This window comes from Grampus griseus, assembly GCF_964374135.1.
Source record: "Grampus griseus genome assembly, chromosome: 2".
In the NCBI taxonomy this organism is placed as follows: Eukaryota; Metazoa; Chordata; class Mammalia; order Artiodactyla; family Delphinidae; genus Grampus; species Grampus griseus.
The window spans coordinates 76,553,182-76,565,621 of record NC_139018.1 but is presented as its reverse complement, the minus strand read 5'-3'; the positions used below and the strand labels follow the sequence as shown (position 1 = coordinate 76,565,621).

At 45.4% G+C, this 12,440-nt stretch overlaps 1 protein-coding gene across 1 annotated transcript in view; it reads right to left on the bottom strand.

The window, feature by feature from the left end:
* The window catches only part of TEP1 (telomerase associated protein 1), a 57,416-nt gene that overhangs the window by 25,096 nt on the left and 19,880 nt on the right, over positions 1 to 12,440 (bottom strand). Inside the window, exons 6-15 of the mRNA XM_082648065.1 lie at positions 11,458 to 12,138; positions 8,879 to 9,061; positions 8,466 to 8,600; positions 7,548 to 7,709; positions 6,976 to 7,137; positions 6,601 to 6,675; positions 4,928 to 5,052; positions 4,556 to 4,713; positions 633 to 742; positions 98 to 188 (exon numbers count right to left, since the gene is read on the bottom strand). Of these exons, the coding sequence (XP_082504191.1) occupies positions 98 to 188; positions 633 to 742; positions 4,556 to 4,713; positions 4,928 to 5,052; positions 6,601 to 6,675; positions 6,976 to 7,137; positions 7,548 to 7,709; positions 8,466 to 8,600; positions 8,879 to 9,061; positions 11,458 to 12,138 (1,882 nt within the window). The remainder of the gene's footprint in view (positions 1 to 97; positions 189 to 632; positions 743 to 4,555; positions 4,714 to 4,927; positions 5,053 to 6,600; positions 6,676 to 6,975; positions 7,138 to 7,547; positions 7,710 to 8,465; positions 8,601 to 8,878; positions 9,062 to 11,457; positions 12,139 to 12,440) is intronic.

Here is a 12,440-nt window from a genome sequence, read left to right as displayed (position 1 = left end):
GAGACTGGAAGGCAAGAGGCTGAAAATACCAGTGCTGCTGTCTCATCTATTCTCAGGCATGAGAGACAAACAGGAGTTGGAAGAAGAGAGATAATACCTTTCTTTTCGAGTTGAGCCTCAAAGTCATTGATGGAATCATGAGCATTAAGGAATCTGAATGGAAACTGCCGACTGTTGATCACTGACTTCTGCAAAGCAAGAGAGGGGTCATGAGCAGAGGACCAGGAAGCATGGGGAGCATCAGAGGCTCCAGGGACCCGGAAGATGAGATAACTACTCTATTAGATCTGTGGGAAGGTGAGGAAGACCAAAATGGATATTAGATAAAGGTGGAGAAGAATAAAGAAAGATGTCACGTGAGAATACGAGGAAAGGAGAGGAAGTAACAGAAGGTTCCCTGTTTCTTTTATATCAGACTCCCTCTGAAGTTAGCTAAATCACAGAAATGATCTCAGAAAATAAAAAGGAAAGTTATTATACTCTATACTCTAAGGGATGATGAACCCCCAAACCTGTCTCCCTCAACCTATCTGAAGCTCCATATGTGTTTACAGCCCATATGGAAATAGCTTGGTGGCTATGACCTTCCCCAACCACTAGGAGAAGGCTGACTCCCTGCCCTTCACACGTACAGCATGCTGGAGTCTCTGGAGCACAAGGTTGTGGTGGTGGGTGCTGATTCCAACCCGCAGCAGGTTGCGCAGATTCCGAAGCATGGCCATGAAGGGAAGCTTCCCACTGTCTATGGAAGGTAGGACATCGGGTGAGAAAAGCAAACAAAGGACGAGTGAGAGAGGTCAGAGACCAGAGCCATGCAGAATGTTCAGGTTGGAGCAAATGAGGTACGAACATATGATCTATCCTACCCAAAATGTTTTAAAGGTCTGGAAAGATAACAACTGGGTTGCCTGAGCTTGGAGCAAAACCTAATCAACACTGTTTATGGGATTAGCTATTTCAATAAACAACTGAGGGTATCACTTTGCCTGCTGGCTCCAGCCCTGAGATGGGGCTCAACAGGCAAAATACATTCTCTAATCCACAGTAATGATTTCCAAAGTTTTTAGATGGCTAAAGAGAAATTTCCTAGTGTAATCTTATAAATTATATACATGTAGTACAATCATTAGTTAATATTTCAAGGCAGGATATACATTTAAAGTAAAGGTTCACCATTAACTGTGAGTGTAAATTGGTATTTCAAATAGTCTTCTTGATAATTCTTAAGTTTTTTGGTCAATGTCTTGTATGAGCTGATTAAATAGTCATCATTTTTTACTTAAAGATAGGTGAGGGCTTCCCTGGTGAAACAGTGGTTAAGAATCCACCTGCCAACGCAGGGGACACGGGTTTGAGCCCTGGTCCGGGAAGATCCCACATGCCGCGAAGCAACTAAGCCCGTGCGTCACAACTACTGAGGCTGTGCTCTAGAGCCTACGAGCCACAACTACTGAAGCCCATGCGCCTAGAGCCCGTGCTCCACAACAAGAGAAGCCACCGCAATGAGAAGCTGCACATTGCAACGAAGGGTAGCCCCTGCTCACTGCAACTAGAGAAAGCCCACGTGCAGCAACGAAGACCCAATGCAGCCAAAAATAAATATAAGTAAAATAAATAAATAAAATAAATTAAAAAATTTTTTAAATAAATTAAAAAAATAAAGATAGGTGAAAAAGGGACTTCCCTGGCGGTTCAGTGGTTAAGACTCTGCACTTCCACTGCTGGGGGCACGGGTTCAATCCCTGGTCAGGGAACTAACATCCCGCATGCCACACGGTATGGCCAAAAAAGTTTTTTTAATTAAAAGAAAAATAAAATAAAGATAGGTGAGAAAGATTTGCCCTGAAGCAGAATTTCACTTGTCACTTTCTTATTGTTCACTTGTCCCTGTGATATTAGTATTACCTTCAAGCCATAGTTTCTTTTTTTTTTTTTAATTATTTATTTATTTCTGGCTGCCTCAGGTCTTCATTGCTGCGTGGGGGCTTTCTCTAGTTGCAGCGAGCAGGCGGGGGCTGCTCTTCGTTGCGGTGCACAGGCTTCTCATTGCAGTGGCTTCTCTTGTTGCAGAGCAGGGGTTCTAGGCATGCGGACTTCTGTAGTTGTGGCACGCAGGCTCAGTAGTTGTGGCTCACGGGCTCTAGAGCGCAGGCTCAGTAGTTGTGGCACACAGGCTTAGCTGCTCTGCGGCATGTGGGATCTTCCCAGACTAGGGACCATACCTGTGTCCCCTGCATTGGCAGGCAGATTCTTATCCACTGCGCACCAGGGAAGTCCCAAGTCATAGCTTCTTAATAATCATTTTAAGGCTTATGTCAATTTTAGAGGGTTAGTTTGGTTAATACTGAATAATAATTCTAAAGCCATTTACAATTCAAAGATAAGCTGCAACAAGTCTCATTATGCAGAAACCAAAAAAGAGTGAGGGGGCCCCATCAATGCCCTTGTGTTGTGGAACGCCTCCTCTTCCTCAAGAAGCCTCAACTATCATACATGACACATAACCATGTAACATGAACTAAGTGACTACAGGGGTTCAATCTGTACAGTAAACATTGGAAACATTCTTTCTTTTAGATAAAGGTCAACATAAATAGGAGGTGTGATATTTTTCCTGGCTAACACCCAGAGATGCGTTCAGACTACATTACAGACCAGGCCTGTTAGTCCCCACCCACATCCCAGGCACTAGCCCTACCATCAGCAGCTTTCATTGGGAAAGTGGTGGTACCTTCTTTAACGTGATGTAAGTCTCATTTGAATTATAGCTAGAAAGCTTTAAGCCTGCTGGAAGTCCTGGGGTTCTCCAATCATAATACTTCTGATTTACAGACTGTGTAGAACAATTATGTTGTATACGCAATGTAAATGATGTGTGACAACTCATGAACTATTGCATCCTCTGTCAACTCATTAGTTTTGCTCAAATGTTGCTACGTATGAAAGATTTTCTAGATCACTTTGATAAGAAGTTAAGTTCAATATCATATTTATTGATATGATACTAGAGGAATAAATGAATATTCATCCTATAGGTTGAGAAATTCACTGATTTCATTCCAAATAATTCATTAATGAGTCGTTAATGAGCCTCTGGTTTCCAGAGAGGGATCTGTATATCTAATTATATTTTATCTTATATTTTATAGTTATATTTATTTTATTAATTTTCATATCTATATTTGTATAATTATATGTTATATAGTTCCTAAAGTACATAATTGATTAGTACATGTATAAAAAAATTTTTAATATATATATACATATATTCTGGTGTATCCCAAAAATTGTTTCTGCAATAAATGATCCAGTGGTCTGGAGACCACTGGTTTAGATTATGGGCATTGGTCTCAACCCAGATAAATAGCAGTTTTAATTTTCAGAGGCAGAGGGAGGAAAGGGGAGATGATGCATACTAGAACCACCAACACATGCTGACTGCCATCCAGGCTCCTTTATCCTACTCTACCCAAAGTTGTATCAACATTGCAGAATAAGTTGTCAAGCATGTGTGTGTGTATGTGTGTGTGTGTGTGTGTGTGTGTGTGTGTGCGTGTGTGTGTTTTAATTCCCAGGTGATTCTGATACATACAGCACTAGTGACAACCCCAAAGTGGGAGGAACGATATAAGCAGTTAAGCTTTTTGGGCTGCCCTGAGTACCACCTATAAATGGCAGCTTACAGAGCAATAAAAGCCAACTTGGGCTTCTGAAGCTCCAAAATATGAAGTCCACAAAACTCAAGCAGTCAAAAGGGCTACAATCAGGTATTTTTCAACAGAAAGAGGTTGACTTCAAAGATGAAAGAGGACATAAAAGAAAAAATGGAACAGGAAGATCCTTCTATAGTTAAAAATAAACTAGCAAAAAAAACAGAAAGAGAAGACTGAAAGGAACTTGGTCTTCCCCATTTGAATTCTTTTTATCAGTGTGGGCAAATTACCTAAAACATCCATGTCCTAAAAAATGGGTTTTGGGGGCTTCCCTGGTGGCGCAGTGGTTGAAGTCCGCCTGCCGATGCAGGGGACATGGGTTCGTGCCCCGGTCCGAGAAGATCCCACATGGCGTGGAGCGGCTGGGCCCGTGAGCCATGGCCGCTGAGCCTGCGCGTCCGGAGCCTGTGCTCCACAACGGGAGAGGCCACAACAGTGAGAGGCCCGCGTACCAAAAAAAAAAAAAAAAAAGGGTTTTGGTGGAGATTCCAGTATGCCACGTACTAGTCCTACCTTGTTTGGATGAGTTACACAGATATTGACACAAGTGAAATCAGATAGAAGGTACTGCTTTTGTCATGTGTTGATAAAGGCTTGTGTATCACCTAACCACATCTGGAATTATGACCTACCTATGATGCCAGTGCTATTCAAAGCAGGTGCCACCGTTCACTTTGGTGTGGTCAATGGCAGACCTGATAAATGCAATCATTTTCAGTGATGGAACTGCCAAGTAAGAGAATAACTGCACCATGCCATGGAAAGCTTCTAGTCAGGGTCCAAAACATAGAGGCATGAATGAGGAAGAGAGGAAAGAGGTGTGACGGTCAAGGTTACTTTACCGATGAGTTCCTCCCAGACGGAAGCTTTGTTCCCCCACAAGCTCAGCTCTCGCTCCCAGGTCTCTGGCTTAGCAAGCTTCATCCGCTTCCCGGCTCCGCTAGAATCCCAGGGCCCCGGCAGGCGACTTCGAGAAAAGGCCTGTAGGTTGGAGGGGTATCTGGAACAGAGGAGGAAAAACTTAGGATTTCAAAGCCAGCTGAAAATAACTGAGAAAAGGAATGGTGAGTCAGTCAAAGCTAGTGAGTCACATTTAAGGCCAGGTCTGCCCAAACTAATGTTGCTGGGGTCCAACTACAGGGATTGGGGCCATGGGTGTTGAAGAATCAGGCCATTACCCGGATGGAGCATGTGCTCAGGGTACATCTTCTCACCTGCAGCCCAGGAGGGCCTGGACAAGCTGTGCAGGCTCATGGATGTGCAGTCTCTGTACCAACTTCTTCAGGGTGAAACTTGGCTCATTCTTTTTCTCTGACACTGCACTGCAGGTTGCCTCAAACTGTGGAAATATCCACAAGTCCCACAGGGGTCATTCAATCTATGACCATGGTCACTTTCTTCAGAAAACAAAAACCAAGACTATCCTATAACTATGGTAATTTCTTTCCCCAAGGTCGATTTGGGCAAAGAATAGGAATAGAGGGTAAAACTCTCCAACAGCAAGAGCTTCTGTGATGAACATAACAGAGTAGGTCTATGGGGTCACCGTGTTTCATTTACACAAGGTTGAACTATCAATGGTTAACATGGGATGACTGGGTGGTGACAAGAAAGATGGGGCTTGAATAAACAGAAAACATCTTGTTCTTAGAGGGAGGAAGAGGGAAAAGCAGCTCTTATTTAAATCACTGAGACCTGGGGGCTTCCCTGGTGACACAGTGGTTAAGAATCCGCCTGCCAATGCAGGGTACACGGGTTCGAGCCCTGGTCCGGGAAGATCCCACATGCCGCAGAGCAACGATGCCCGTGCGCCACAACTACTGAGCCTGTGCTCTAGAGCCCGTGAGCCACAACTACTGAGCCCGCTCACTGCAACTACTGAAGCCCACATGCCTAGAGCCTGTGCTCCACAACAAGAGAAGCCACTGCAATGAGAAGCCCGCGTACCGCAACAAAGAGTAGCCCCCGCTCTCCGCAACTAGAGAAAGGCCGCACGCAGCACCGAAGACCCAATGCAGACAAAAATAAAAAAATAAAAAAATAAATTTTAAAATAAATAAATAAATAAATCGCTGAGGCCTGGAGCGTGTAAATGGAGGCATCAGCACAATGTAGGCTGTGAGGAGTTAAAAAATGAAAGAAGCTGGCTTTCAGAATCTTCTGTTAGAAGAGCTAAGTTTGGGTTGTATTAATAGGATGAAGAGAAAAGACCAATGGACCAACTGAGGATGTATTTTCTTGTAATACTAATATATTTTCCTAAAAGTCTATTTTAATGATGATGATGATGAAATCATCACTTACTCAGTGCCAGGTATTGTTAGAAATACTTTAAATACAGTAACTGATTTAATCCTCACAAAAACCCAATGAAGAAGGTACTGCTATTATCCCCATTTTATATGTGAGTAAAATGAGGCAAGAGGGAGGAAGCCATTCAGCCTAGGTTCACAGAGCCAGCAACCGGTGGGGGGGCAGGTGGGGAGATTCAAACCCAGATGGTCTGAATCCAGCTTCTACGCTCTTAACGGCGAAGACCAGTGTCTTGTTATTAAAGTAAAAGAAAAAAGCTTTTTTTGTTTGGCTTGTTTTTAAAACTTCCTGTGGAAGGTGGATATTTCATAATGTTTTGAACTCACTTATCCAGCTGGATGTGCCATCTGTCAGTAAAGAACGACACCAAGGAGAGCAAAATGGAAATAAAAGGAGCCTTTCCCGGGGCTCTCAAAACCCCATAATCGCAGCTGAGAATTATCCAGGTAGGACGTTGGCATGTGCCTACCATACCCACTAGTAGTATTTCTGGACCAAATGGAATTCCATTTCTAAACATTAGTTGAGAAAAGACCGTACGTGTATGTTTAGAACCCCAGAACAAGGCACTCACCATCCTCTGTTCATCTCGAAGAGGCCGAATGAACTTTGGCAAGTATTTCTGTGTCTCAGAAAATGTATGCTCCTTCTGTAGGGACAGGACAAGCCATTTCAAAAGGGGAAGTGGAGGCTGTCCCTAGAGAGACCCATTCCAATAGCCCTGAAGGCCCATCTCTACCCCAAAGGAAACTGGCTGGGAAAAAGGCAGGCCCTGCCCTCTCTGCCCTCTGAGCTCTACCCAGCTCCTCTGCATTTCTCTGACTCCTTCTGTCCTGGTGGTAGAAACATGTCAGCTGTTTAAGGAGGTCAGCGTGTTCCCTCATCCCTCTCACTTTCCGGGGGAAAAGGGCCTAGGCTGTGAATGACCAGGGTAGAGGCAGGGACTGACTGGAGGGCGGGGTGGCCGGCGGGGGCGCCTCTTGGCCCGGTGCTTCCGAGGGTTATACTTAGCCAGCTGGTACTCATCAAACTGGGCAAATTTGTCTGTCATCGCAGCACGCAGGCAGGCAGGCAGGGGCACCAGCCTGTCCTCCTCTTCTCCAGCCAGGAGCTGTCAGAGAGACGAGAAATCCTCAGGAGTGAGACCCTCCAAAACAAAATGAGAGCACTTCATGGGGTTAAGTGACAGCACAGGATAGGAAGTCCCCAGCCCCAGCTCTACAATGACAATTTCTGTGGTCCTGGACCTGAGGGCAGACTTCTCAGATTCTTATTCTCTTCACTGGAAACACGAGGTCCGGAATAACACCAAGTTTCCTCAAACTCAGTCCAGCCCTTCTCAATCATATTCTCCCTGTTGGGCAACCCAGCCTGGTACCAGGAGAAGCTGTCCTGTCTGGGCACCGGGGTTGAGGACAGCTGAGGGCAGGCCAAAGTGTCTGAGAATTTTCTCCACAGATGCAGTGAGCAAAGGAGAGGGAACCAAGTGAGGGTCAAAAGTCAGGGAACTGAATGCCATACCTGGTAGAACCTGGCTACCTGGATCCAGTCAGAAGGCAGCTGGACAATGGCACAGAAATATCGTCGCAGGTAGGGGCGGCAGACTGGTAAGAAGGCAGCAATGGCCAAGACTTTGTTGGCCACATCCCGGACATTCAGCTGCCGCCTGGCGTACAGAGATGCCTAGGGCACAGGGTAGGGAGCGCTGGCCTCTCAGCCACTTCTGCACAGCACCATGCCCTAATTTGCTTATCTAATCTGCCTGCATAAAACCTTTCCTGAGCCCTCCACATTGTCTGTAAATATAAAATCCAAGCCTCTTGGCTTGGCATTCTATATCTTCCATGATCTAGCCCTTATTCACCAGTCTTCTCCTAAGTCTACTTATCCCAATTTAAGGGCCTTTAACCTTGTCCTTTTCCCGCTTTGGAAGACCTCCCACCATCCATGTCTATCAAAAACTTACCCACGGTTCAAATTGCTGATTTATCCTGCCATCTTCCCAAGCTTCATAGGAAACATTTTCCCTCTCTTTTCTGCTTCTGAAACATTCACTATCTGCTACTCCATTTGCATTTATATAATATTTGGGATCGTTTTTGCTTCGCTAATAATACCATTAATAATACCATTCCCTAAGAGCCGGGTCCAAGTTTCGTTTTATCTGTTGGTGTAACCCTCAAGGCCTAGCATTGTGTACTTAGCCTGTGTACCTACTAAATAAACAAACCCTAGGATACTTTCTCAATCCTATCTTCCCCCACTCCTCAGAGAACCCTAGGGACTGGGCCTCAGGCTCACCCAGAGATCCTACTACCTTCCTAAGTAAAGTTCCTTCAGCCCCTAGTATAAAGCCTCTCACCATCCCCCTGACACACCATAACCAAATTCCCTTCCTCCTAACTTCCCACTCCCATCCCCTCTTTCACGTCACAATACCTTGAGTATAAATTCAGGCTCCAAGGGGGCAAGTTCACTACAGACTTGGAGGAGGAACGCCTGGGTAGAGGAAGCTGCATCATTTGTGTTTACGTCTGACACCAGAGTAGAACAGAGGAAGCTCATTAGAACCATCTGGGAATTGGGAAAGAGAGGGAAGAAAGGAGAAAAGACGTAATAAGGACCAACTTAAGCATCCACTCAGGCCAACTTCCAAAGACAGAGAGAATGAACCCAGATTCAGGAAGATGTCTGTCCGGCTGAGAGGTCAGAAAAGGGGATCAGGAAGTAAGAAACCAGAGTTCCCTCCCCTTCTCTCTGTGGAGGGGATCAGCCTTTGGTGCCCACTCTACCCAACTTCCCTAGGCCCCCCCACTCCACCATCAACCTCTCCCCAGCTCTGGAACTTTTACCTTCTTTTCCTGAAGGGCCTGGTCAGCAGGCTCAGGACGGGACTCAGAGTCCCCAGGGGTGAGCTTCAGGGTCAGCTCCTCCACTTTCTCCGCCTCTCCCAAGCTTAGACTATAAAAAGGTATTTGAACCTCTGCCCATTCCTTGTCTTCTGGCTTCTTCTCTCCAGAAGAAGACCATCGGCCCTGGGGATAGTGACAGCTATGAATCCCAGCACTCACCCACAGCCCCTCATACAAGACAGAGATCTGAAAGCAGCATCCAGGGCTAGGAAGAGTCCACATCTACCTTCTAGCACCTAAACTCTTCTCCCCTCACCCCCCAGCATGGATCTGTCCAGTCTGACAAGAGTGATCTCTCAGTATCACACACACGCCCTTTCCCAGATCAACATTCTGAGCCTTTGCTCAGATGCTTCATGATCTTCCGGCTTCTTTCATCTCCTTACGGACGTCACAGCCTAGGAGCCTGGGGCCCTTCACAACACACCTCCCAAGAGGCTATTAAGGTATTTTTAGAGTCAGAAGAAGAAGGACCAAGTCCCAGATCAATCGCCCAGCAATCGTGAGCTTACCCTCTGAGCCTCAGCTTCCTCATTCCCTGCCACCTACCTGATGGGGCTGTTACAAGATTAAATGGGGTCATGTATGTATGACTCTTTGCAAATTGCAAAGCCCTAAATAAATGTAAGATGGCAGTAGCTGTAATCCTGACAATGACCCTATGACGTGGATTTTCATTGATCTCATCTTAAAGGTGAGGAAATTAAAGCTTCAAAAGGTTAAGAGTCTTTGAGTAGTATAGTCATTTTCACAGTATTGATTCTTCCAATCCAAGAACATGGCATGTCTCTCCATCTGTTGGTGCTGTCTTTGATTTCTTTCATCAGTATCCTATAGTTTTCTGAGTACAGGTCTTTTGTCTCCTTAGGTAGGTTTATTCCTAGGTATTTTATTCTTTTTGTTGCAATGGTAAACGAGATTGTTTCCCTAATTTCTCCTTCTGATCTTTCGTTGTTAGTGTATAGGAATGCAAGAGATTTCTGTGTATTAATTTTGTATCCTGTGACTTTACCAAATTCACTGATAAGCTCTAGTAGTTTTCTGGTGGCCTCTTTAGGATTTTCTATGTATATATAGTATCATGTCATCTGCCAACAGTGACAGTTTTACTTCTTCTTTTCCAATCTGGATTCCTTTTATTTCTTTTTCTTCTCTGACTGCCACGGCTAGGACTTCCAAAACTATGTTGAATAATAGTGGCGAGAGTGGACCACTCTGGAGAAGATGTGGAGAAAAGGGAACCCTCCTACACTGTTGGTGGGAATGTAAATTGATACAGCCACTATGGAAAACAGGAAACTAAAAAATATTAATAGAACTACCATATGACCCAGCAATCCCACTCCTGGGCATATACCCAGAGAAAACCATAATTCAAAAAGATACGTGCACCCTAATGTTCATTGCAGCACTATTTACAATAGCCAGGACATGGAAGCAACCAAAATGTCCATCAACAGAGGAATGGATAAAGATGATGTGGTAAATACACACAATAGAATATTACTCAGGCATAAAAAGGAACAAAATAGTGCCATTTGCAGAGACATGGATAGACCTAGAGACTGTCATACAGAGGGAAGTATGTCAGAAAGAGAAAACCAAATATCGTGTGGTGTCGCTAATGTGTGCAGTCTAGAAGGATGGTACAGATGAACTTATTTGCAAGCCAGAGGTAGAGACGCAGATGTGGAGAACAGACTTGTGGATGCCAGAGAGGGGGAAGGGGAGGTGGGATGAACTGGGAGATTGGGATTGACATATATACACTACTATGTATAAAATAGATGACTAATGAGAACCTACTGTACAGCACAGGGAACTCTACTCAATATTCTGTGGTGACCTAAATGGGAAGGAAATCTAAAAAAGAGGGGATGTGTATATACGTGTAACTGGTTCACTCTGTTGTACAGCAGAGGCTCACACAACATCGTGGAGCAACTATACTCCAATAAAAATTAATCTAGAAAAAAAAAAAAGGTTAAGAGTCTTGCCCAAGGTCGAGTGGCTTATAATTGGCAAAAATGGTAGAGGGCTCAGATTTGCCTTTCCCTCAGTCCAAATCTCAAGTCTACATAGAAGGAATGTGTGTTTGTCTACCGATCCTGACCTGTATACTAAACGTGCTTATATAGATGTGTACAAGTGGACGTGTGTCTGCACATGCAAACACAGAGAAGTGGTACTGTAGTTGTTTCTCATGCCTTGTAAGATCTCAAAAGCACCTGATTGACTCTGTTACTGCAATAGTATATCAGCTCTCCTCCCGAGAAGAGGCTTTCCAAGGACAAAACCTACTTATGCTCTATTGTCCAGAATCTCTGCACTAGATAAGCAGTAAGAGTGATGACGCTCATGAAGACAGCCCTCGGGTAAAAGATGCCTCAGGAAGAGGCTCTGAGGAAAGAAGGTACACAGACACAGAGCAGCACACAGGGACACTGTGGCACTGAAAGCTAGTGACTAGACATTCTAACAGACATGGCTGCAGTGAAGACAACTGATGGAGCTATTACCAAAGCTGCTTCCTGAGCTCTCTCTGTGGCAGAGATGGTTTTCAAGACCCTGGGGCAGGTCAGAAGGCCTAGACCCTCAGAGAAGCACTGAGCCCTTGAGGCTGGAGGCTCAGAGAGCAGGTGGTTGCTGGCACTCAGGCTGCACAGGTCAGATTGCACCACGTGAGGTATCTGGAGATTCTGGGTTAAGGGGCTGGTGGACACAGTGCTCTTCAGAGTGGGGAGTGTGGCCAGGCACCAGTTCTCCAAGGAGAGGATGTCTGAGTGGGCAGACACATGCCCATGTGGTTTCTCCAAGGTCTTCAGGTCAGGAAGTGTGGCCAGGCACCGGTTCTCCAAGGAGAGGATGTCTGAGTGGGTAGACACACGCCCCTGTGGTTTCTCCAAGGTCTTCAGGTCAGGAAGTGTGGCCAGGCACCGATTCTCCAAGGAGAGGATGTCTGAGTGGGTAGACACACGCCCCTGTGGTTTCTCCAAGGTCTTCAGGTCAGGAAGTGTGGCCAGGCACCGGTTCTCCAAGGAGAGGATTTCTGAGTGGGTAGACACATGCCCATGTGGTTTCTCCAAGGTCTTCAGGTCAGGAAGTGTGGCCAGGCACCGGTTCTCCAAGGAGAGGATGTCCAGGTGAGTAGACACATGCCCATGGAGTTTCGCCATGGCTGGAGCCCAACCAGTATATGCCTAGAAGGAGAGAAAGACAGGTAATGAGCAGCTGGCTGTATTGGGAGTGCATGCGTACTGGGACTAAATCTTTCCCATAGTCCTCCTGGTAATCCCAGTGACCTGAAGGCAGAAAACAACCAATATTTGTTTTTCCAGGACTGGGTTCATTCCAAGGATGTATACAGGGAGTATTCTAAGGGAAAGGAGTAGGGAAAAGGTGAGGTAGAAGCTTAAGAGTAAGGAAGTTTAAAAAACAAAAAAAGGGACTTCGTTGGTGGTCCAGTGGGTAAGATTCCGTGCTCCCAATGCAGGGGGCCTGG